This window comes from Alligator mississippiensis, chromosome 13 (genome assembly GCF_030867095.1).
Source record: "Alligator mississippiensis isolate rAllMis1 chromosome 13, rAllMis1, whole genome shotgun sequence".
NCBI classification, from domain to species: domain Eukaryota; kingdom Metazoa; phylum Chordata; order Crocodylia; family Alligatoridae; genus Alligator; species Alligator mississippiensis.
This window is the reverse complement of record NC_081836.1, coordinates 51,617,675-51,643,220: the sequence shown is the minus strand read 5'-3', so window position 1 is coordinate 51,643,220 and position 25,546 is coordinate 51,617,675. Positions and strand designations below refer to the sequence as shown.

Below are 25,546 nucleotides of genomic sequence, written 5' to 3'. Positions count from 1 at the left end.
CAGTCATTAGTTACCACTGATTCTGCTGGTGCAGCTCTGCAGTGTACATCCTGCACCAAAGGCTCCCCAAGTGGGGGTGAAGTACTGTCTAGTACAGGAAGCCTAGGTGCTGCAGTGCAGTATGTGCGGACGATGTAGCTGTGTGCGTTACCTCATGTAGCAGTCCATGGCTTCACCAGGGCTTGTGACTGCTCTTGGCTGACAGCCTGTGGTGAGTATTAAGCTACTTTGCACTGATTTATGGGTCCTTCAAATTAACCTTCTAAAAACAAACCCGAAGACTGCTTCTTGTGCCCTGCCTATTTGCAGCTAATCACTGTAGCCGGTGCTTTTATTGGTGAACTCTACTGCAGTGTCTCGCAGCAAGGTTAATCAAATCTTAACCGCAGTGGGTGCTGTTTAAAAGGGAAGACTAACTCTTTACAGGGACACCTTCATCTGATGTTGATAATTGCTTATTTCCCTCAGAGAATTGTCAGGTTTGCTCTTCCAGCAGTGGCACCCCTCCCCTCCAGAGCTTGGGTACATGCGGAGAGGTGGGAATGGTATCTGTCCTGATTCTGTGTCTGACACTATCTACAAAACCTTTGGCCAGGCACTTTTCTCCTGTGTGAATGTTTCCCAATTGTTACCATGGACAACAATATACTGACAATGTACTAAACTGGATGTCATTTGTTCTGCCTCTTTCATGCCCATCACCTACCTTGAGCAGGACTTGGTGGCTGCTGGCTCTGGTCACCTGTACATCCTGCTTCCATGAGCCAGACCTGGGCTGTGCAGTATTTGGTTAAGCTGCTTCACAATTCATGTAGTATCTAATATTAACTGGCCACTTATCTGACTGGGGATGAAAAACTGCGTGGCCTGATTAAAGAGGACTTTGTTGGAAACCTCTCTGCAGGTGCTAAGTGTAGCCTGATGCACAAGAAACCTGCACACCAGGATTGTAGAGACTATCTCACAGCTGTCTGAGAGCTTAGAAGAGTGGTCATCCTTTTATATTTCCGTCCCTGAAGTGCTGTTGCATCCTGGATCCTACCCAGGTATGCGAAGCTCCAAGTTCCAGTGCAGCCTCTGTCCTTTTCTGGACTGGCCCTAGACTCTGAACTGGTAAGTGGGTGACTATCGATTATAATGTTGCAAGCATGTCAGGAGTTGGGGAGCTGAGCTATTCAAAGGAAGTGTCTGCTTTTATGGTATAAATGTCTAACAAAAAGCTATATATAAGCTAAATCGGCTACAGCCGCATTTCTCCCCCCCCCCTTTTAATGTTTGGCTTCAAAGTAGTGAGTGGGAATAGCCCTGCATTTCCTCTGTCACTTCCTGCAAGGGAGACTTCCATGTCAATCAGATGTTTAAAAGCACATCTCTGCTTTAGCTAGCCACCCCTCTCCTGTGTTCCCTCTGCAATTTAATCACAGCTGAGGGCTGCCACCTCCCTCTTCCTTTTTGGTTCTACACTAATGCCATCATCTCGAGTTCATGATCTTTCTGGGAACTGCCTTACATTTAGCCCTATGACTTCACTGTAGGAGCAAGCAAGAATGAACAGGCTGGACAACCAGTCGGCTCCTGTTTAAAATAGTAACAGTGTTTTAAAGGGTGAGAACAGGATGCGGACAGCAACTAGGTTTATCGTCCATGTAGGATTTGTTCAAAAGCTTCAGTAGATCTGAAAAAGCTGAGAGATGAAAAGCAATTGTGAACCAGCGATTCGGGTTTACAGAGCCGGCAGGGGGCGGCTGCAGCTGCTTTCCCCTAACATGGATTCCAGATGTAGGGGCTGTGGGAGGGGAGAGGGCGGGAACGTTTCCAGTCATTGACATCATTAGTCTTGTAGAAGTCGGCCCCCTTTTCCTCTTTCTATGAACCGTGCTGGCTTTAATTTGTTCGTTAGACATCTGCCCTTGATCAAGCTTGTCTTGGAAAAGCCACCCCGGCTTCTCCAGTCACCTGCATGAGCAAGCTGTCTCACTGCCCTCTTCCACAAAGTGCAATCCTTGGTTTTTGCAGTTTTCAGCTGCATGGAGAAAGCTGGGGCCTGTATTTCGGTGCCCTTATTAAAGCCCAACATTTCAGCTGGGGGAAGGGGGGAGTCTCGCGACTCAGTTTGACCTGCTTGCTTGTCTTGGGCAGCGGGAAACTAAATAGATGTTTTGGATCTAAAATTACTAAGTCTGGCCACCAAGAGTAAGTTGATGACTGCATTATCAGTGCCAGAATTCAGAAGGAAACCATGATGGAGAGGGCCAGCCCCTGCTATTACGAGGCTTGAAAAACTGTCAGCCTCATGAGCAGCCAGCTATAAATAGCTGGAGAGTTGCTATCAACTGAAAGGCAGGTTCTGCAGTGTTTTCCTATCAGTAAATGCACTCAGACCGGACTTGGGGACCTTGGCCAGAGGGGAAGGAGCTGACGTGTCAGCTGCTGCAAGCAAAGTCCCTGCAAGCAAATGTAACCAGTGACTGTGTCAGGAATTCCTCTCTGTGCCAATGCTCAGAGGATAAAAGTTGAAGTTGTTACAGCTCATGGCTACAATCTTGGCTGTACTGGCTCCTAGAGATCCCCTGTGTGTCATCCAAGTGGCAGCCAACATAAAGCCATTGTTTGTGATGGATAATCAGTGGTGGTTTTTACTTATTGCTGTACCCAGTGCCCATTACCATCTGACTTCCCAGACCTTGCTTGCTGCTGTCTACCTGGACTCTATGGGTCTGTGGTTAGAAAGCCTCAGCTCTGCTCCTACAACCTCTGGATCAGAGATCTGGCTGGAAATGGACACTTGGCATTACATGAGATGAAAAATCATGGCCATGTTTGTATGGCTCAAGCTTTTAGTAAGTAGATTGGCGCTTTCCTTACACTGGAGTTTTGCATTGGCTTAACTTGCTCCTTTTTTTCCCCTCAACTGGTGTAAACCTTTACATGAATGTATTTTAAGCTGGTTTTAACTTAAACCTGTTCCAAGCCACCTTAAGGCAGACTGAAGTAGGAGCATCCACATGGGACCTGTCATAGGTTTGGATTGACACTTTACATTAAGCCAGTGCTACTCTCTCATACAGACAAGCTCTTAGAGATGGAGATAGACAGACTGACTGAACTCCACATTGGGGGAAAAAGAAACACTTCATTCTGGTGAGATGTAACTTCTGGTGGGAAAGATCTGATGCAGGGTAATAACAAAACAAAACAAAACTTAAATCAAAGGCAACGGAGGAGTCAGGCTGCCTTTTCCCAGCCAGAAGGACAGAGAGATGGGCACATACAAGTCAGGCCCCAGCTAATTTTCCTCCCATCTCCAGTGATGAGGAGAGGATTCCCCCTTCGGCAGTCTTCTGGAGCTCAACTTCCTCCGCAAGGACGAGAACTTGTCTCCAAGGACTTTCCTCAACCCTACGCTGTCCCTGGTGAAGGGCAAGTCCTTCTTCATGGTGGGAAGTTGCCCTGTAAACATTTCCCACCTGGCAAGGGCATCCACAGCTTGGTCCACCTGGGCCAGTTCCTCCTCAGAAACATTCCTCTCCAAGGCAGCAATGCACATTTCCAGCCACAGCTCGTATTCCTTGATGATGTCTGTGGTCTTGGTGGTGCCGTCCAGCTCCTGCTCGCTGTGCGTGTCAGCCAGAGAACACGACTGCTCATCGTGCTCCAGCTCCTGCCCAATGGAGAGGGCCTGGCTGCATGTGTCCGGGGTTAGGGGCTCGGACAGGGAAGTGACCGCTTCGGAGTCATTCTCGCAGCACATCCCTGAGTCCGAGCTGAATGGCAGGAGGTCCTCGGAGGCTGACAGGTCTGTTGGCTCCTGAGTGGCCCAGGCTGACAGTACAGTTTGTGTCCAAGCATACAGTTTCTGTGGAGACAGGAGAAAGGTTTCATTTTGGAGAATGAGAAAGAACTTGGCACAACGGCAAACACCAGGGGGCTGGGATATTCAAAGGGCTCATTCAGGATTGAGACCCAAAGGGCTCGGGCTTTCAGGAAGTACCGAACACTTCATCTCTGAAAAGAGACTCCCTTTTCAGATAGTACAAGGCAGGTGCCTACAGCTAGAAGCACCCTTAACAGTCCTGGTGATGCAGCGGAGAGAGAGAAGAGCAGAGCTGCAAACTGAACTCCTATTTGGGAGGGACTGGGTGTGAAAGATGTATCTGCACCTTGACAGCCTGTAAGGCCCCTGCCCTGATGGTTAAAAGAGGCGGCCAGGGCTGGACCACTCCTGAGCAGCAGCCGGCAGAGGCCTAGCCGTGTGCTCGTCTGCTCACCTCTGCAGGCCTTTAATCAGGGTAAAAGCAACAAACCAACCCGTGCCCCTCTAGAGGAAGCAATATGAATATTAAATGCTCCTGAGACAGTGTGAAGAATCTCATTTCAGCAGCCTATTAAATCCTGTTTTAACATGCAGTTTTGTTCCTCATCTCTCACGCTGGAATATGCATGAGGAAAAGCTGGGCTCCAGGAAAGAAGCCATGGAAAGCGAAATGCCCGAGATGATTCCCTGTTTAAATATTTAAATGCTGCAAACAACGTGGCAAACAACGAATTGCTCCTGGCACGCTGATTCCTTAGGCGGCTGGGAATGAAGAGTAGCAACTGACAGTCACCACTTGCTAACAGTCTCCTTAAGTGGTGCATTGCTATGTGCGGGGTGCTCCTTTGCTCAGCTTTCTACACCCCTGTGCCCACCTTCTTACATACCAGTGCCTTTTATCTACATTTCCTGTTACTCCACAGCTGGTGTCTTTGCAAGGTTGTACAATTGGTCACGGACACCCAGTGGAGACAGCCGGGATATACAAGCACACAGCGCAGCCCCTAACGCGGGCTCGGGGTGGGACTGCATTGTGCTCCCCTGGCAGGATTTGTGCCGGGCTTGTTCCAGCAGAGGGCACCAGTGCCGCGCTCCGGCTAAGCCTCCGAGCCCTGCAGGCAATTTGCAGAGCTGCTTTTCCCCCAAAGTTTTCCTTTCCTCCTGCTCTTCCCTCCCCCTGTTGTCTCCTTCCTGCAGGCCAGTGATATAAAGAGACTGAGCTGAGTGTTTGGGAGAAGGCTGCCATGTTTCCCGTTTCAGTCTGAAAGCAAAGCCTTGGAGAAGAGTTTTGTACAGGGAAAAAATGGTCCCTTTGAGCTCAGCTGTATCTGAACAGCTGAGATCCCTTGCTATTTTTCTTGGCCAGAAAGAAAGACTTCCCTCCCTGCCTTGATGCGGTGCCTTGTATGATTAAAGCCAGCCCTATCCTCCTCCATACACAGGCGCACGTATCAGCTAGTGTGGCAGGGGCCAGAGCAGGGACTGATGACAGTGAGGCTGCCTGAGAGCTGCAGCTATGCTAGGGATTTTATAATGGCTCTTTAAAATCCAGCACATTAATGAAACTCCAAAGAAACCAAAATTGCTGCCCGGCCCAAGCCACAATACTGGAGGGAAGCACGAGTCCAAGCAAAAGTGAGCTGAGGCCAGGACATCCAGACACACAAGGTTGTTTTTTTCCAGGTCTAGTGGAGGGATAGCTCTCCCCAAGATCACTGTTATAGGGCAGAATCCTTTCCAGTCTCTCTGTCTGCAGGGTTTCTTTTACTTGTGGTGGTAGATCTGGCTGTGTGTTTTGTGCTTAACCAGACAGGGGAGCCTGTGCACACACTTGTTACTGCGAAATGAATGGTTGTGGAGAAGCAGCAGGGACCTCGCCTGCTCAAAATATACTGTTGAGCATGGCATAAAGCCTGCTATTTGACACTAGGGGCCAGTGGGTTGTAGCAGAGGGTGATCCTGCCCTTGCCCACATCTGTTAAATCCCTGGGTCAGTTTGACATGGTTATAAGTGAGGATTTCCTCTATGCAGTCACGTAGAACAGAGCAATTTGCAAAGGGCAGGGAGAATAAATCTCCAGGGTAAGAGATCAAGCTAGGCTAAACTGAGAAACTAAATGGAACTAATGCTGTTGAGAAGACAAGCCCGGGTCCCTTTCCAGTTGCTCTCCTCACTGCAGCCTTGAAGAAAAATACTACAAACAAAATCAAGGTCAGAGATGCAGGATATGCCAATGCTGTAAGTGGAACAGATTGCATTATGTGCCTGTGGATTTTTTTGCTTTAAGTTGCAAGATAAACTAAACCCTGGAACAAGAGGCTCTTAATTGCCTGATGTCTAAATAACTCAGAGTTATGAGGGCAGCTCAGATTAATTGCAGCGTTCATCCTCTTACAGAAAGATTATCTTCCTCCTCTGGGTGCCCTGCCCGTAACCTGCGCTGCAGTCATTAACCTTGGCAGCATTGTCTGCTCCAGGCGGGAGAGCAGCTTTGTGCCTGGTATTCCCCGGATCTATTACTCAGGACCTGAGCCATTATGTGATTTAGGCAGGTTGGTTATTCTCCAACTGGAAAAACCAATAGCAAAAAGTAAGGCTGACTCCAGATGCCTGGCGCTGATTTGCTGTGGCCTCTCAAAATGAGTTTTGCCAGCAGCTTGGCTTTCTGATCAGATTTTGCTTCCAAACACTCTTTGCCCTCTCCTATTTCATCCGCCTTTCTAGGCGTTCTAGATGTTTATTCAGCCTGCATCAAGGCAGTACCTAAGCCTCTTAGAGAGATGAGTACAACTATAATACATAGCCTGTACCTAGTCTAGTTATTTTCTTATGGGCTTAGAGGCAATCATGATGCATGGTGGTGAGGGTTGTCTCTTCTCTTTGATGCTGCTTTTGCTGTGGCATTGGGGAGGCTGAACTAATCGCAATATTCACTGCAGTGAAACAGGTGTTGAAGAAAGCCATTTATAGAAACATTAATTGAGCGATTCTTCTTGAAAAGGAGTAGCTGCATTGCAGCTCTTGTCCCCTTGACTTGTAGTAATTGGAGCCTAGTGCTGCTGGGTGTGAGGATCTCTCAGTTTTAGACCCAGACAGTTGATCTAGAAGATAAGGCTGGTGGGCTGTTCCTCACAGTGATGAGCAACACAACCAGGTATAGTGTGTTCTGTCTCCACTTGCAATGAAAACTGTTTTCTGTATGAAAGAGGTCTTCCTTCCAAACTGAACAAACAAGAACTAAGGAAAAGAACCTAGAAATCCCCCTGAAATTGCACAGCTAATTACAGACATGGTGAAATCACAATGCATGGAATTGAAAATGGGCAGTTCTGGAAAACTCGGTCTCTGAGCATGATGCATGTCCTTTGGAGAGAACAGAATCAAAACCAAGATGGGCGGTTTGCAAGAACTGCAGTGTGTTCTTCTCGGCGCTACTGAGTCTAGCTGTTTAGCCACTAGTGGCAGATAGCATTAGCAGTCATTAATACTGGAATGACCTATGAGTGATGTCTAAAGGTAGTTGTGCTAGGAGGGGTTGCTTTGAGAGACAAAATCATGTAGTCCTGTAGCAGAGGACTGGATCCAGGAGCTTTCACATTCTGACTACATCTTTGACCTTGGCTCTGCCTCCTCCTCCTCATTAGTGAAATAGGGATAGCAGTTACCATCTTAGTGTTGGTGCACAGCTCTGGAGGCTGTCTACAAAGCGCAAAGTATTAGTCACAGTTTGTCATGTTGTGCCCCCTCTCCCATGGTAACTCGCACTGACACCTGGGGCTGAGCTGTGTGTATTTTTAGGCCTGTCCTTTCTATAACATGTTCACAGGATGCTGCTTCAGGGATAGACTACCAAGTTACTGGACTCCCTTCTTCACCCCAGTGCCCAAAACGCAGCTGTAGCAGTCTGTCTCTCACCTGGTAGCGCTCGACGAGCTTGAAGCCCACGACATACTGCAGTTTCCTGAGGCAGATGGGACAAGGCTCCAGGGGCCGTAGAAGTGCTTCGTCCAAACTCAGCGCGCCTTGCATGACGCACTGCAGCCACCTGCAGTTCCCCAGGCCAATCAGGTGGCAGATCTCATGGCACATGACCTTCCAAGAAAGCAAAAATCGTCGAAGAAAAGGGTCATTCCAGGCTCCGGCCCCCACCGCAACCTCCCTTCTCTCTGCCTTTCCACATCTGGGGGAAAAGAGGAATCCAAGCTCCGTGTCAGCTCAACTACAGGCTCCCTCCAGGCTGCTCTGCTAGTGGCCCTGAGTGAGCCTAGTTCCCAGATTTCCAATCTATCCCAACATGCAGACTCTCTGCTCTACAGAGTGGGGGTTTGGATATTGGTTTTGTAAGCAACTTGGGTTGTGGGGGGGAGAGCGCTCTTGGTGGCACACAGTCATAGGTCAGAAACACTAGATAGCCACCTGCAAATGCTCCAGCCACCCAATATAGCTGCCTTCCTCTCCCAATCAGAGATCCAGTGGGGACTGGCAAAGCACTGCAGGGCAAGAAAGACTGAGCAGTCAGCAGGGAATGCAGAGAAGTATGAAGCTGCAACAGCTGCTCAGCGAAGGAGCCAAGCCCTGTAAGAAGCCCTATAGAAGGGAGTTTGGGGAGAAATAGCAAGAGGATGTGTGTACAGGCGGAAGGATTGGGTTACAAGGAGTTCTGAAAATGTGCAAACTTTTTTGGTGGGTCCATGGAGGTGGGTCTGGCAAATCCCTTCCTCTATGCTGTAGGGCTGGGATTAAAATTGTATGCACCTGTGAACCTGGTTACATCTGTCATGGATTAGAGACAAGTGCTTCCTAGACTGGTGGGATCTCTCTAGTGACAGCGTTGGGCACAGAGAGGGGATCGCCCACCTGCCCACCCAGTTCCTGACAGGCAGCGCTCCAGACAGTGCCCTGAGCATGAGACTGGTAGTGGGAGCAGAAACCCAGACTTGATGATAAAGGCAGGTCTCGCACCCTCCCGGTGCTGCTCTCTGTCCTGTGTGTGAAACAAATGAAACCCCTTCACTCTGCTCAGGGGTCCTGTGGTGAATTAATGAATGGCTGAACAGGATTGGAAGGCGCAAAGTGCTGAGCATGATGTGTTAACGCGAATACTTTGTTCCATTTTCACTGGCAGTGGTTAGGTCAGTCTCACTTCTGCTTCTTGAGACTTGAAGGCAGGATCTGTAGGTTGCTGGAACATAACCCCCCTGCTGCAGGACATTTGGGTCTGTGTAGGCTGCTTACCGCACCTTGCAACACTGGACCATCTCCAGCATGCTGAACAGCAATGTCCGGTCTCCAGTCTTCTCTGTGACCTCGCACAACTTTCCCCTCCGCAGGGCTGGATTTAAGGCGCTACAGCCTGCCTGGGGGAAATCGCCAGAAAATCTGGCAAAGCTGCAGACTCCCACTTCTGTGAAGACAGGCAAATAAGTAAGAGATGTTCTCTTAGCCTACTATCAGCTGCCTCTAACCTATAGACATCATAATGGGAAAGCTGCTTAAGTACAATCCAGTGACTGTATACCTCACTGCACTGGATGGGGTGGAGCATACATCCCAAAAGGCTTGTACCATGTCAGCCTCCCCTGTACACATCAGCAGGATGCTGGCAGCATGGAGTCCTGAGTTTCCATGTTTTAAACAGAGAAGTCCTATTTCCTATCAACGTGGAGATGAACAGCAATCCCGGGAAGGACCTGGCTATTCTAGTCTCCCAGTGGATATGTCCCACTATACTATACAAACCCTTCTTGTTTGTGCTCAACGTGGGAAGAGTATACAATGTGAATCCCACCTTGTTCTGGCAGAAATTTGCTGAAAGTGAAACTCCAGGTCTCACAGGGGTACAGGTCCACGAGTGTGAGTCCAAGGACACAGAGAGCATCCATGGGCTTGTTATTCTTTAGGAAGTTCAGGATCCCATCTGGATAAACAGAAGAGGGAGGGTAAATATCAAATCAGCCTGGAAGACGAGGCAAGAGTCCCAGTTTCCACTGTGGTTTGGAAGGATGAAAATCCAAGCTAGCCGAGTTCCTTGCCCAGTTGTCTGTCTCCTCTACCCTGGGAACTTTTCAGACTTTGCTTTCCTGGAGATGACGCTACGACACAGAATGAAACCAAAGGAGAGCTCTGGGGACAAAGAAGTGGATTCTTGTTGGGCCAGTGAGTGAATTCAATGCCAAGGCAGATGAAAGAAAGGATGCACTAGTTCTTGCTGCTGTGAGAACTTCCTTGTGAGTATTTCAGCCCTGACCTGTGATAGCAGCCTGACTCCAGTACTGCCTGCAGTACTAGGCAGCAGGATGGCTTTGCTAGTTTGGCAACCAACAAGCCCATTTCGCTTGGGACCAAAGTGACATTTGAACCCCACTTCCTAATGTGAGGCTAACAAATACCCACCCCATTCGCACTGCCCAGGCCATCTGTTTAGTTTGTCTTTCAGTAACAGATGGGGAAACATGGGCCAAAAGGTATTCTGTTCCCTGAGGGAGGACAGAGCAGCTTTTATCTTGCAAAACTTAAATAAAATATCTCTGACAAATAAAAACAGGGGGAAAATATAATGTGAACTGCTGCCTTGTCTATTTTTTCTATTGTTCTTTCCAGCCCCAAAGTTCTGCGTTTTCCACTGGAACGGGATTTTTCCCTATTCACTCCCTTCCTCCTCCTGTTTGGGCAGGGAGATGAATACTCGGATGTTTCCCAAGGGAGCGGGTGTGGGCCAGGAGCTGGTGTGCCTGGCAGATCACTCCACGCTCTTACCTGTGTGAAGCTGCACCCTGTCTGAGTCCTGGTTTTGTCGGTAGCAGCAGCGAATGGACGAGATGGGAATGGAGGGAAGGCACTTTACCCGAAGGCCCAGGAAGAAAGACTCAACACAGCTCCTAAGGGAATCTAGCAGTGAGATCCCAGAAGACCCTTCAGTGAGATCTAAGAACAAAAGCACCAGTGTCAAACCTTATAGCTAGAGAGAAGCTGAAACATCTGAAGCGACTTCTTTAGGGCTAATGGGAATGAGGTAGGGGTGGAGCTGTATTTTTGGCTGCTTATCAAGGTTTGCCTGGGGGTGGCGAGAGATGGGTCTCTAGGAGAGGGTGCTTGCTTAGTAATCTTAGGTGCAGGTTCTTTGTGGCAGGCCTCTCAAAGCTTAGCCCTACAGCTGTGGGTCCTGTGAGTATTTGAATGTAAGTATATCAGAGGACACACGGGACAGGACCCCTCAGGTTATGTGCTGCCTCCAGTGTGTCCCTTCCCTCCAGTTGTTGTCAGTGACCCATGGCTTTGAATCAAAGCTGGAAGCCAGCCCTGGCATCCCAGTATCTGATCACGGGAACACAAGGGCCGTGCTGTGGCATTGGCCATTTGCAGACTTTGCTCTTGGATGGAAGAGTTAAGTAACCTGTCACTTCACTGCCGTGGCAGTAGCAGGGTGCTGGCCATGCCTTCACCTCCACTACTACCTGAAGCGTGTTGTGGGCTCTTCTTGGCATTTCTGATTTTTAGGATTTGTAGTAAGTTGAAAGTTTGGAGCAGATGGGTTTTAGGTGCCTTTGAGTAAGTAGTTGCTGCACATGATGGCCTGGGGAGCCCCTCCCAGCCTTGTGCTCATAAGAGGCTGAAAAGGAGGTTGTTGGTATTTATAAATCACCCCCACATGTCTTTAAAGATGTTCCCCCTCTCCCCTCCTTGTGCAGGCACCTGCCTTACCGATAGGCTGCAGGTAGATGTGCTTTCGATAGAAACTCTGCTTCCTCCTCATCATAGAGTGATAGAAGGTTTCAAAGTCCTCGGGGGCATCTGGGTGGCTGAGGATCCAGTCAAAGGCTGTCCGGATGAGCAGGGTGCAGAAGATCGTCCTCTGGGGGTTGTAGGCTTCAGAGAGGAACAGCTTCTCTGCACTGGAGAAAGCTTTGGTGTAGAGCTCCTGCAGGGCAGGGTTGGTCGAGATGAGGGCATCCTTCAAAGCGCGGGGCCCAAAGCTGAACTCCTGAGCATGTCTGCACTGCAGCATTGCAGATGGGCCCAGGGACTGTGATACTGCCTAGAAAGAGTGAATACAACCACCGTCTTTTAGACCTGCGAGGCACCTGCGACCCTTAACAGTTTGCTCTTGGGTAAGTTTGCGGTCTGGGCTGCTGCTGGCTAAAGTGCCGTTTTCCTCTGTTTACAGGACTAGTTGATGATGTACCAGCAGATGATGCTCAAAACAGGTAGCCTAGTTCCTGTGTTTTGTAACATGAATAATACATGTTGTGCACTGCCAACTGCTTCTCCTAGCACCTTTCTACCCCCGCTCTTGACAGTATTGACTCGGAGTATCTGCTGGAGACGATCTGAGCAGCCTCAGAGCCTGGGTCCGGGGCAGACTGCCAGCTCAGATGAGCAAATGGACGTGGTGAATGACTTGTGTTCATTTGTTTTATCTGCCCATCAAGCTAGGCACTTATGGCCCAGCTTCATCATGCCTGAGTACCTTTGTGCCACCCTAGATTAGCATCAAGAGCCCTGGAGCTGATACAAAAAGGTAAACCTAGTGCAAATCAAAGCATCCAGCTGAAAGGAAATGCCGTTTGTGTCCTGGGAATAGCACCTCCAGGTTCCTTACTTGGAAAATCCCAGACTCGGGGATTAGGCATTTGACTACCATTACAACATAGGTTCCTCTTGAAGATCCCTGCTTGGGACTCTGGGGAAAGAAAGAGAGGGCTTCCAGCCTGGGTGTATGCTGAGCCTAGCGCATGCTGAGATGGGATTAGGCCTCCAGTCTGTGCTATGCAAATACTGTGCCCATCCAGCACAAATGTGGGCCTTTCTCCTGGGTTTGCAGGGCCGTTTTTAAATAGCTCCCCGTCATCTGACACACAACACAATGCAAGTCTTCAAGAAGAGGAGGGAACTTTTCTTTGCTCTTCCTGTGTCTCTACTGTACCTGTTCCCTTCCCAGACTTGAGGAAGGGCACTTTAGGCATGTCTACATGTTGCCCTACGGCAACGTTGTTACTGTGGTGTGCTTTAGTACTTAAAAGGAAGTACTACAACACAACGCAGTAACCGCCCGTACTGCAGCACGCGGGTTGTTTTAGCCATGACTTCACTGCAGCAGTGTGTTAAAATGGGGGAGCGTGCCGTTACGAGGAAGTGTAGACTCACGTGATTGCTACATCACCGTAGCACATCACTACTGTGACACAGAGCGACATGTAGACATGCCCTTTGTGGCTGACTTGTCTACCATCTCTCCCAAATACACAGTTGATTCAATGAACGATACTGTCAGAAGAACCCTTGCTTCTCTCCCTTTACAGATGGCAATCCAAGCATATACATGGAGGCACTTTCCACTCTGCAGTTACTATCCACAGAAGCCCCAAGCAACCTACATTAGCAAAGCAAACATTTGTGGGTTAGCAGATACAGTGAGAGCTGTGCCATACCCTGGTCCAGACTGGTAACTAGAAGATCGGTTTGACTTCCTTGCACACCCTGGCCCTATTGCAGTAGATGGGAATCTGGCCATTAGCTTCACGGGAGCCAAGATTTCACCCATTCAATAATTTTGTAATAATCATACAAAACCATAATCCAAACACCAGTTTCTTAGTCACACTTAGCACCTACATGTATAAACTATCAGCAATGTAAAAATCACTACGGGATCATGAATACTCACCCCCACCAAGGCAGGCAAGAGGAGACTGGAGTGTTCGGCCCTTTGAAAGATGCGGGGGGGGTCTAAGAAAGCGTCTTCGCTGTGGTCCTGGTTGAAACTAATCTTGGCAAGAAAGGTTTTAAGAAACACAAACTACCTTTTATTAGTACTTCCCTGGTAAGTAAATCTACTGTTAGAGGCAGGGTCAAGGGCAGGTTGGGGAAGTTTTTTTGTTGAAAATTATTTTTTTTTTAATCAATGTGTCAAGAGAGAAGAGTTGTAGCGTGTAACTGTGAATACTACTGTGTGCACAGCCCTCTAGTGCAGCTACCTAGCTTCCTGTACAGGATATCGAGCAGGCCTACAGCTGTGGGATAGATATATGGCTTCTCAAAACTGTCCGTACTGTGGGTAGTCTGCACAATGCCCGCTGTAGCAAACTGGATCAACCTCCTACTGAGGGACTTTCAAAGGGGTGTTGTGCTGACCACACACAGCTCCAGAGAGGTTAGCATTGGCTGAAGGCACTTAGCATCTTGTGGGATCCAGTGCAGGAGTTCACTCATTATCCCATGTCTGCCTGGTGTGATTCCTGTATAGTTCTTCTGCATTCAATGTTTTTGCCTATAGCAGAATGGCCACAACCTGTTACATTGTGTAAAACCACCATGATTGCTTCCATTTAGCAAGCTTTCCTAAAACACTTCACTAGAGAAAATTAATGGCTAGGAAAGGCTCATGGGCACCTTAAGTTTAAAATAGAAGCTGGTTTACAACCTTAACTATAAGAGATGTGTTTTGTGCCTGCTCTGATATCTGGACAGGCTCTTTCACTAACTGAAGTGGTGCAAAAAGGGCTATGTGATCCTTTGCTTTTGTGTCAAGGAAACCTTAGTACAACTTTCAGATGTAATATCACAATGGGGGGGCGGTGGTTTGTGGACTCCTGCAGGCTCTTTTAATAAGAAAAAAACTGAATAATAAAAGTAGCAATCACTGCATCCATGTTCCCACCTGGTCCCATGGAGCAACCTACATTGGAGGTCTTTAAGAGGAGACTGGACAAGCACCTGGCTGGGGTTGTCTGACCCCAGTGCTCTTTCCTGCCCAGGGCAGGGGGTCGGACTCGATCTATTGAGGTCCCTTCTGTCCCTAAAAATCTATGACATCTGTGAACATCAGCAAACTGCAGAAAGGTAAAAGGCAATATGTATGGGGAGGGGGGCACCTCCTCCCTGCACTCTTCCCCAAAACTCCCCAAACCCTAACATCTGCAGAGCAAGCGTGATCTGAAGTACTGCAAAGTTTCCTAAAACTTACAGGAGAGATTAAGAGATTTAAAGCCCTAGTCTGGTCACTAAACTCTAGTGCGTGGAGGAAATGATTTGTGCAGTGAAGATGTACTATGCCAGTGTGCCCCCACAGCCCTTCAGTGGATTTATGTATTCAGCATTTGGAAGCCTGTAAAAAGGTTTTCCTCACCTTTTCCATCGCACACAAGCACACGCTGTGTACAAGGTAGCACACACAACTCCAAGACTGGCATTGGTCCTGCGCTGCCCAAGGTAGCTGCAGAGGACTTCAAGGACAAAGCCTTTGGGACTGGGGCTCTAGGGACCCCGTCTGCGCTGTCCTGTCTGGCTGAGGAATTGCTGAGACAGTACCTTTTGCAACTATTTTTACTGGGGAATTCTGACGGCTTTTAACTTTTTCGCCAGAAATCCTCCCTTCAAAACGGAGCCGCCTTATCACACAGCAGAATACAGGCAATGCACTCCTCCCTGACAGCTCCACATAAATGATTTTACATGCGATTCGGTTCCTCGTAAATTATTCCCTTTGTAAATCAGCTCCCTATAAATGACTCCCTGTAATTGACAATTATTTATGAATTATTCTTTTTGTACTTCACGGTTGTGTCACTTATTCTCAGTTATATTGACATTGGCCTGATAGCAATAGCATAATTACTGCCGACATAACGCAGCCCACGTTCGCTGGAATTTGGTGAGGAGAGGAGCCGCCCAGGGTGTGCAGAGGGTGTGTTGGTCCCAGGGGGAGAAAAGGGTGTGCAGATGCTCATCTGAATTGTTCAGTGCTTTAAAAAAACAACCTGGCCTTAAACTGGGCGATGTCGTCTCTAACCGGCCAATCTTAAATTCTGTGTGTCTTTGCGTGCAACCTTTTTCATGCAAACTGGGCGTCAGACCCTCAAGGAGGCATATGGATTCTGTTTCTTCACCTCTGAACTTTTCTGAGATATTCAGAGAGAGGGACAGTAAACTGGGCGCTGTGTGCATCTGAGGAACCGTAGCTGACTTTGTTAAAGCTGATTAATTGCTTGAATTAGATGCTGTCCTGTAAATAAGCAGTCATAGTGCAGAAAATTCATAGCCCGTCAGCCTAAATGAAAAGCCCAGAGTGCACATAACAAGCATTAGCTAATTATGGAGAAATGCCCTAGCCAGTTAGTAGCTCTCTTCCCCAGATCTGCAAGCAGTGCTGCTTTCAGATCATCCTCTTGTTACCAGGATAAACAGGGATGCAAGGCTGAGGGCAATTTTCTCAATTTGTCTGTTGATGTAGACTAAAGAAAGATTTTTCTTGACTAAGAGGCTGAACTCATGATGTGGAAGAAAGTCAAGACCTGGGAGAGGAAGGGAAGGATGCTTGCATGTCGGGATGTTTAACCCCTGTGCAAACCAAATTCACATTCCTTTAACCTTGTTTCCTCCAAGCGTGCGAGATCAATCTCTGCTGAAGGAGAAAATAGGCTGAACCTTGCTGCGTGTGGAGACCTACACAAGCCACCGTTCCCTGGAGCAACTGGGTAAGTAAGGTCCAAGGCAGCAGTTGGTCAGGCTGGGTGCATTTCATGCCATAAAGCTGCAGGTCCTGTCACCACAAGTGCCACCTGATTCTGCTCATCATCATTTGTAACGCCTCCAAGAAATGTTTGTCACTGTGAAACGTGCTTCATTTAGTCCCCCTGGCACGAGTCATTCCCAGCTCTGCAGAAACCTCCAGGGACTTGCAAACATATATTCGCTTATGGGTAAGGCATTTTACCCTTCAGGTTGTAGCTGTGATCGGTCTGTTGGCTTTATTACTGTCTGAAGGCCTAATCCTGCAAGCTCTTACTCAGGTGAATCATTCTTATGCAGCGAGTTGGACTGAAGTCAGTCAGACGACTTGCAGAAATAAAGGCTAGCAGGATTAGGGGTTAGTTTTTAAGGTTATTGGGTAGCTAGAGGCATGTTTGAAAGCACAAAGGTACCCAATCCCCTTTGATTATTTTTTTTTAATATTGTCTGTACTGAAAAGCAGAAAAGGGTGGATTCCGACAAAGCTCAACCTCACATGAATATGTATTCAGGACAACCATTTCCCTAATTTCATGCTTCTCTTCTAAAGGCTTTATATGATGCATGCCTTGTTATAACAATAGCTTGCTCTTTTAAGCAGTCACGGTTCTTCGGGTAAATCTGATATCTTTTATTAGACATTGGTCTGCCTATGTCCTTAGACCAACACCGCTCGCTACACCCTACACCCCTGAAACATGGAAGATACTGTTCTTTTAAAGCACCTGCCCTCTGACCATCTCAGTGTGATTTGCAGACCTTAATGAAGTCCTGAATCTCTCCAGAAGGTAGGTTAAATGAAAAGTTGTTTGTTTGTCACTGCTGCATAGAGCTGGACAATTTGCCATTAATAGATGCTATTTTCTGTGCCTACTTTGGCAAATGCAGGGAGGATGCAGCTGCCTTGTCTCTTCCACATGGCTATAGGAGATGCAGGGGTTTGACCACTCTCTAGAGAAGCAGCATCTCGCAACAAAATTCTCTGGAGATGCCCCAAGTTCAAGCCACTACTCCTAGCTCAAGGCCCTTTGTTCACCTCCTCTCCAGGGGCCTTATGCTTTCTAAAGTGAACTTTCGGAGCTGCCTAGATAGATTCAAGAAGTGAAACTGCCCAGTAAAGCAATGCTGCAGTTGTAAGGCACAAGCCTCTGTGCAAATGTTTGCAGCTTCCTTTGAGCTCAGTCACTATTTAGAGCAATGACACCTTGTTAGGCTTGGTAGTCTGAAGTCAAGTAGAAAGCAGGGTGCATTTCCAGCTTTTAGACTAGCTAAAGTGTGTGTGTGTGTGTGTGTGTGTGTGTGTGCGTACAAGTACATATGCATGGCTGCATGTAATATATATAGCATGCTGCAAGTTGCAAAGTGTGTGTACACACGGGTACATGTACATATGCATGTGTGCAAAATGCTTCAAAGTGTGTGTATGTGAATGTGTACGTGCGTGTGTGTGTGTGTGTGTGTGTGTGTGTGTGTGTGTAATATATATATGCTGCAAGGTTGCAAAGTGTGTCTATGGGTGTGTGCCCCTGCATGTGTGCAATAGATGCTGCAAAGTGTCTGTGTGTATGTGAATGTGCACATGCACACGTGTGTGTAAAATAAATAATATATGCTGCAAGGTTGCAAAGTGTGCGCACAGATATCTAGGTGTGCGAGAGACCGCACAAGCCGGAGGGGTGAAGCTATCTATGCAGCCTGTGTTTCTGGACCAGACTCCGTCTCCCACGAGCCCAAAGCCCCGGCACCCCCGCACCTGCCTGGGGCTGCTTCTCCCCATGCTCCGGACGGGACAACTGAGGCCCCGCAGGCGAGTGCCGGCCCCCTGCCCGCAGCCCCCCACCCCCGCCGCGCCCCCGCCCGCCGGGCCGCACTCACCTGGAGCCGCCGCCGCTGCAGCCGGGCTGGTGCCGGGGCCGGGCCGGGCCGGTGTCTGCAGAGCGGGAGGAGCGCGGGGCGGCGCTGGGGCGGGCCAAGCCGAGCGCGGAGGGGTCTCGCTGCGCTGCGCCGCCGCCGCCGCCGCCGCCCGGAGCATCCCTCGCCTCCCCGGGGACCGCCCGCCGCTCCGGCTCTGCGCGCTGCCCGGGCGGAGGAGCGCTGTGCGCAGACCCGCACCCCCTCTGCTTCTCCCCATGCTCCAGGCGGGACAACTGAGGCCGGAGGGCAAAGCGCTGGTCCTTGGCGCGGCACCCAGACCAGGGCACCCTTGACTACCGCCTGGAAGAACATGAGTGCTGCCCCTGGCTGGGTTGTGCCAGCCTCTGGTGTGGCCCCGGGGGCAGAGAGGGGAGTGACTGGGTTTTTTCCACTGTTCTTCTCCCAAGCGTTTCAGGTCTGATTCAGAGGCCCCGTGCTCAACAGTGACCCGTGCCCCTTTCCTCCAAGAATGTGCCCAGGCCCTCTGTGACCGGGCTAGGCACCGTCCTCCGTTCCCAGGCCTGCAGGGAAGCTGTGTTTGTGGATCAAGGACTGAGGCAGGGCAGGGGGAAAGTGAGTCCCAGAGAAGCTACAAGTCCCTTTAGGAAGCTGAGCCCCTGAAAGCCTTGGGCTCAGTGATGGGATCATAGCATCATGGAAAATTGGGCTGGAAGGGACCTCATCCCGGTGCATCTAGTTTAGCCCCGGCTCAAAGCAGGACCAGCCCCAACTAGATCATCCTACCCAAGGCTTTGTCTACCCAGGTCTTAAGACCCTCCAAGGATGGAGAGTCCACAACCTCTCTAGGTAACCTGTTCCAGTGCTTTACTACCCTCCTAGTGAGAGAGTTTGTTTCCTAATATCTAACCTAACTATACCCTTGCTGCAACTTGAGCCCATTGCTCCTTGTTCTGCATCTGTCGCCACTGAGAACAGCCTAGCTCCACCCTCTTTGGAAACACCCTTCATGGAGTTAAAGGCTGCTCTTAATTCCCCCCTTGCTTTTCTCTTCTCCAGACTAAATAAGCCCAGTTCCCTCAGCCTCCCGTCATAAGCCATGTCCCCCAACCCCTCACCATTTTCATTGCCCTCTGCCAGACTCTCTCCAATTTGTCCACATCCTTTCTATAGCGGGGGGCCCAAAACTGAACACAGGACTGCAGATGTGGTCTCCCCAGTGCAGAATAGAGGGGAAAGATCACTTCCCTTAATCTGCTGGCAACACTCCTACCAATGCAGCCCAGGATGCCATTAGCTTTCTTGGCAACAAGGGCACACTGCTGGCTCATATTCAACTTATTGTCCACTGTCACCCCCAGGTCCTTTCTGCAGAGCTGCTGCCCAGCCAGTCACTCCCAGCCTATATCCATGCATGGGATTGTTCTGTCCTAAGTGCAGGACTTAGCACTTGTACTTATTGAACCTCATGAGATTCCTTTTGGCCAATCCTCCAATTTGTCTAGGTCACTCTGAATCTTAGCCCTACCCTCCAACTTATCTACTACTCCCTCCAGCTTGGTGTTATCTTCAGACTTGCTGAGGGTACACTCTATGCCATCTTTCAGGTCATTGATGAAGATATTGGACAAAACTAAGTGGTGCGCTCCTTGATATCAGCTGCCAGCTAGACATCAAGCCATTGACTGCTGCCCTCTGAGCCCGATGATCCAGCCAGATTTCTGTCCACTTTTGAGTCCATTCATCCAACCCGTACTTTCCTAGCTGGCCTGTGAGAACGTTGTGGGAGAAAGTATCAAAAGCCTTGCTAAAGTCGAGGTATATTGCATCTGCAGAGCCAGTCATCTTATCTTAGAAAGCAGTCAGGTTGGTCAGACGTGACTTGCAGGATGGTGCCCAGGAGGACTAAAGCCATTTATGATCCTGTCTTTTTAACACCAAATGGAGAAGTTACTCAGGGGAAGGCACCTTCCCATGCTCTAGGAGCAGGAGTGCTGGTGTGTGCTCTTGGCTCAGCTCCTTCCCCACCCTCTGTCCCTTGTGAGTCTGGGAGCATCTCTGTGCAGTGAATTGAGTGGCTCAGGAAAACCGAACCACTCAATAGCTGTTCCAGACACCGTGCATGTTGGAGCAACCGTGCCCTGCTTTTTTCCTGCTGCTGGTTGCACAGCAGTGTGGGTAGGCATCCCGGGGCTGCCAGCCTGCAAGCTGAATGGCGCCCCTGGGTCCATGGCAGTAACCTGTGAGGGATTCAGGAGTTGGCAAGCAGCCTCCCCACTTGCACCAAGCAAGGTGGCCCAGGAAAAAGAGACGGCAACATGCAGCGGTTTTTCTTGGCCCTAACAGCCAATCCAAGCACTGCAGGCTGGAACCTGCCTCTCGATGGGCTGCACTTTCCTCCTTGAGGGGCAGCAAGTGGGAAGCTGCCCTCTCTGCTGCTTGCCGCTCGGATGGGAGGTGGTGCATCTGGCCTCATATGGAGTGGGTAGGGTGCGGTTTGGGCTTCCCGGCAAACAGCTATAGTAGCGGAGCTTGGGGAGTCTCAAAGGAACTGCAGTAGCAGAATTTCCCACTTGGTTCACCATTGCAAGCACTGAGGATGCCTCTGCCTTTAACTCGTTTCTGCTTGTCACTGAAGCTGGCTGTATATATTAATTAACATAAATTGCCTCCTTGCCAGTTGTTTACTGGGCACCATCAGAGTTTTCAGCTCCATATAAAATGCAGAGGAAGAATTGGCTCCTGCCCCAAGGAGGCCAGCAGCTAAACTAGTCAAGGAATGATGCTCAGACACACCATGTGTCAGGGCCTTGTTTTTACTGAGAAATTGAATCCTCTTTAAGCTCAATATTTAGCACTCAGGTTGACTGATGCACAGCTGAGTAGTCAGCGTAGGCAGAGATGAGCTGTGCTGTTAGGATGAAACATGTTTGCTATCATAACACAGGGGGCCAAGTGGGATCAGGACTCCATCATACAAACAGAGTGGAGGACTGGCCCTGCAGTTTAAAAAACTAGGGAGCTAAGGCTGGGGGAAAGGAAACGACATCCAAGCAGAGCGGTCAGCGTAAAGGCAACGTGTTCGTTCTATGGTTTGGAGGGGAAGGGAGTTGACTAAAGGGAAAGACAAAGGAAGAGAGAAGCAAGAAGGGCAGACAGCAGGGGATGCCAGGGAAGGGTGCAGTGAGGCTGAAAGGAAGGGGCTTCAAGAAGGGTGAGGGTTTGGCAGTTTTCTCTGAGCTATAACATGCTTGTGTTGGCATCCGCTCAGCCAGCTGCAAAAAAAAGCAGGTCCCCTCAGAGACATGATGTTAAACACAACTTGCCTTTGCTTTTGCTGATCTGTTGTAGTGAATGCTGCCTCACTTAGCTCAATTCTCTACATGTGCTCCAGTTTCCTAGTGGATACAGGGTCTTGAATAATGGACAGGCCTTGAGGTGGGAGTGCTGAAACAAGTGAAGGAGCGCTGTGTCAGTGCGTGAACGCCAAGAAGCTCCATGTAAGCTTAGCAGGAGCTTCACGGACGGTCTCCTTTTCTTCCAACTACCGGACGAGTTAAAGGTCAAACATAATGGAAGAGGGAAGGCCTGAAGCAAAGAAAGAACCACTTGCCTGGTCTCCAGTTCCCTATGGCTAAGTGCTCTTATTGGACCCCTGCTTGGAGTGCAGAAATTAGGCCAGTGTGGGAAAAGGTTAACAAATTGCAGTAGATTCAGGTTATTAAAGCAGCATCCATTCCACTTATGCCCTTCACACTTGTGAAGCCCTCCACAATAAGCACGGCCTCAGGGAGAGAAAAGCAAGGAATCAAAATAAGTAAATATGGGGGTGGCTTAGACAGGGTGTAGATGTCTACATTGAGCTAATGGGATAGTAGGAGTTGGACCCTGAAGACTGGAGCTAGTGGGAGGGGGAGACGGCTGCACTTGTATTCTGTTCTATTCTTCATAGGTTCTGGTACCACAATCCTCATGCAGTGTTTTAGCACCTTCCTGGAGTGCAGTAATGTGACTAATGCTTGTTACGTGCTGTTTATTCCTCTGTCCTTTCCCCAAAGATGAGGTGTGAGCAGTAGGGAAGTCTGTTTCTGTAGTTTCTTTAATGAACAAGTTGCTGTGCATTGGTTAGAGCAGACAAGGTCAGATGGATGAGGGACAGTTTGGGAAAATCTGTGGCTGATGGAGCTATAGACAGTAAGGAGTTATTTTCAGTCTGTTTGGAGCCAAAGAAACCCTAGCTGGGGTATGGGCCTGCTGCTTGCTGGAGAGGGCAAAATGGCTGATAATGCTGCAGAAAAGGCAGAATTTCAAAAGTAGTCCTGTTCCGTGTCGGGAGTAGGATGGTGATTATATAGGGATGAGGCAGCACCTTCCAGTTTGTTAGAGAGGAGGTCTTGGACAACATCAACCAGGTGGAAACCTATTTTTAAATCAGCAGACCTGGTTCATTTCCATCCAAGAGTCCTAAAAGAGCTGGCTGAAGAGATCTCTGAACCATTGCCATTCATGTTTAATAACTCTTGGAATCTGGGGGCAGTTCCAGGAGACCAGAAAAATGTCGGTGTTGTGCCAAGATTCACAGAGGGCAAGAGGAATTGCTGGACGAAATCTAGGACAGTTAGTCTGACATCACTCCCAGCCATAATCAGAGAAGAGCTGCCATGGAACTGAGTCGATAAAGAATTAAGGGATAGGAATGTAATTAATGCCAGTCAACACGGCTTTATGGAAAATAGAGCTTGTCAAACCTGATTTCCTTCTTTGAAGCGGTTAGAAGTTTGATTGATAGAGGTGAATGTAATAGACTTTGCAATGTTTTACAAGATTCTCTAATTAAAAAATTAGCGTTATCTTATATCAAAGCATTCATTACCTTAAGGACAGAGTAATTGATAGATTACCTAAGAAAGTAGTGGTCCCATCCAGAAGCATGGCTGAAGGAGGCTTTGGAGTTGGGTTCTGCAGGAATCAGGACTAGACCCTGTGCTATTCAACTTTTGTATGAATGATCTAGAAGGAATTATAAAATCACTGCTGATAAATGTGGCAGAGTGGTAAATAATGAGGAGAAGAGAACAATTTGGGTTCTTGATATCCCAGGCCCTTCCAAGAAAAATGCTTCTAATATAGCCAAAAACATAGTTACATGCAGAAAGGGACACTGCATTCTGCAAAGCGGCACCTCTTAGAAGGCTTGGGGTCCCAGTGGACAAGTAACTGGCCATGAGCTTGCATTGGGAGGCTGAGGCTAAGAGGTTTTTATCTTAAACAGGGAAACAATGAAAGAATGGGACCCAATGTGCAATACTGCCTGCAGCTCTGGTGTCCATGTTTTAGGAGGTGTTGAAACACTGGAGACCATGCAAAGAACAGCAGAGGGAAATGCCTTCCCATGGGATTTAAGAAGCTCAGTTTGTATAGGACATGGAAAGTAACGTGACTGCAGCATATGAGTAACTTCATCGAGGGGAGTGCTAGGCGCTGACCTGTTATTCAGTCTATCAGAGGAAGATGTAATCAGAGCCTATGGCTATAAACTGAACCTGGATAAATTCAGGCTGGTAGTGGGGCATGCATTCCTAACCAGGAGGGTGACTTGGAGCAAGATACCAAGGGAAGTGTTGGATTCTCCATCTCTACAAGTCAACATCAGGTGCTTTTCTGGAGACTGCAAACCCAGGTTATGCAAACCCAGTGTAGGAACAGCTGGGTGAAAGGTGTGGCTTTGGGTGGCAGGCGATATGCAGGCTATCAGGTGGAAAGACCTAATCATGTCTTCTGGCCTTAAACTCCACGGATCTATAAATGTTCGCTTGGTCCAGAGTCCTACCTAGTGCCCTGTATCACTCCCTGTAGTGCTGAGCTGCATTTCTGGAGCACGACCCTTTAGTTGGGCTCACCCTGAGTGCCTGCAGCTCAGCTGCCTTGGAAGGTGACAGTATAGCTACAGCGCTGGTCGTAGCTGGAGCGGGGTGTTTCGCCTGTCCCTCACCACAGAGGTAGTGTGGCTTAGTGGGCAGGACTCTGATCTGGGTACCTGGAGGCCCTTCCTAGTTCTGCTGCTACTCTTGAGCAAGTCCCACCCTCAATGCTTCGTTTTACTCTCTGACTTGCTGTCTGCCTCATTTATTTGGGCTCAAAGCTCCTCAAAGCAGAGACTGTATCCTGCTGTGGGTCTATGCAGTGTCTGACAAAATGCTGCCTACGTCTAGGCTGGTCCTTCCCAGCACTATCATCATGTAATGATGATAATCCACCTCTAATCCACCTTCTAATCCACCTTTGCCTTCAATCCACAGGGATTTCTGTGCAGCATCAGTTTAGAGCTGTTGTAGTGGTTTGCGCTGTGTGTCCAGTCTTGTATTGTACCAGTATCAGGCTGGTTACATCGGTGGAAACATGTCAGATGCCCACCTCCTAAGGGTCTCAGGAGTTAGTGGTGGGCGACCCTCTGATGGCTGGGGAAGAATGTGCATTTCTTGCCCGCTGAGCATCTCATGGTGCATTTGCAGCAGCCAGTCTGAAGCAGGAGATAAGGATTAAAAGAGCAGGAATTTTCCTTGAAGTGGGTGGATCTGGTCTTAGTGCTCTGTCGCCTCCGGCTAGAGGATTGTGCCAGATAACGCTGCTAGATTTAGTGCTTCTCCAGCTGAAAGGAGCTGATTTGGTTTGATAGATACAAAGGAAGAGGGATGGGAAAGGGGATGAAGCTTTTCATTATATCCTACGCTTGCTCTGAAATGAGCAATAATGCCTTTGAAAGTGCAGGGTGTCTTGTTTGTGTTCTTGGAAAGGCTTCTGGTGTGCACAGCTGCTGTTCTGGGCTTGCTAACACAGGCTTTACGCATTGTGTGCCAGGATATTCCCTGGCGTGTGAGTGACTTGTCCTGCATGCCATGGACCTGGGAGGGAAGCAGATCACAAGGATGGGGGCAGGGGTTTGCACATAGCACCCTCCTTGTGGTATATGGTGGAAGTTCCAGGTCAGCAGCAAGAAAATGCATTGTTCCTTGTTAAAGGCTAAGGAAATGGAAAGAGGAAGAGTGGTGGGAGCCTCCTGGTGGGTGATGGGAAAGAGGTGGACGCAAGGAATTAGCATGCCTTGGCCAACTCGCATTCACTCTGAAGATACGGTAGACCAGCGACCCTCTCCATCTCTTCCAGGGTCCTGGCATAATCCTAGTCTCCATTTGCAGACTTGGGAACGGTGCTAATGACAAGGAAGCTTGCCTGGCAGGGGAAACACCATGTATCTGGGGCCAAGAAGGCAATTTTCCTTAAGACTCTCAGGGATAACTGTTCTTCTGGCATGGTTTAGTACCCACCGAGCTGTTGAGGCTTAATGCCCATTT

The 25,546-nt window shown here is 48.9% G+C and overlaps 1 protein-coding gene across 2 annotated transcripts; it reads right to left on the bottom strand.

The window, feature by feature from the left end:
• Positions 1-1,573: 1,573 nt before the first annotated feature.
• Positions 1,574-18,274, bottom strand: AMZ1 (archaelysin family metallopeptidase 1). 2 transcript variants are annotated; one of them, XM_014610759.3, is made up of 7 exons: positions 18,198-18,274; positions 11,517-11,850; positions 10,572-10,739; positions 9,604-9,732; positions 9,056-9,219; positions 7,731-7,907; positions 1,574-3,856 (listed from the first exon to the last, which is right to left on the bottom strand). In XM_014610759.3, exons 2-7 carry the CDS (start codon positions 11,818-11,820, stop codon positions 3,287-3,289), a joined length of 1,512 nt encoding a protein of 503 aa, XP_014466245.1. In that variant the 5' UTR covers positions 11,821-11,850; positions 18,198-18,274; the 3' UTR covers positions 1,574-3,286. The 2 variants fall into 2 exon arrangements, with proteins under 2 accessions (XP_014466245.1, XP_019350228.1); XM_019494683.2 differs by lacking the exon at positions 18,198-18,274 and adding an exon at positions 13,480-14,405.
• Between the last annotated feature and the right edge of the window lie 7,272 nt (positions 18,275-25,546).

Bases quoted from the DNA above. Each gene is read 5' to 3' on its own strand.
- AMZ1 (XM_014610759.3), bottom strand. From the start codon at position 11,820: ATGCTGCAGTGCAGACATGCTCAGGAGTTCAGCTTTGGGCCCCGCGCT. The intron at 10,740-11,516 runs GTAAGGCAGGTG...TTTTGTTCTTAG, and splicing joins CATCTACCTGCAGCCTATCG to ATCTCACTGAAGGGTCTTCT. The intron at 3,857-7,730 runs GTGAGAGACAGA...CTGTCTCCACAG, and splicing joins AGCTCGTCGAGCGCTACCAG to AAACTGTATGCTTGGACACA.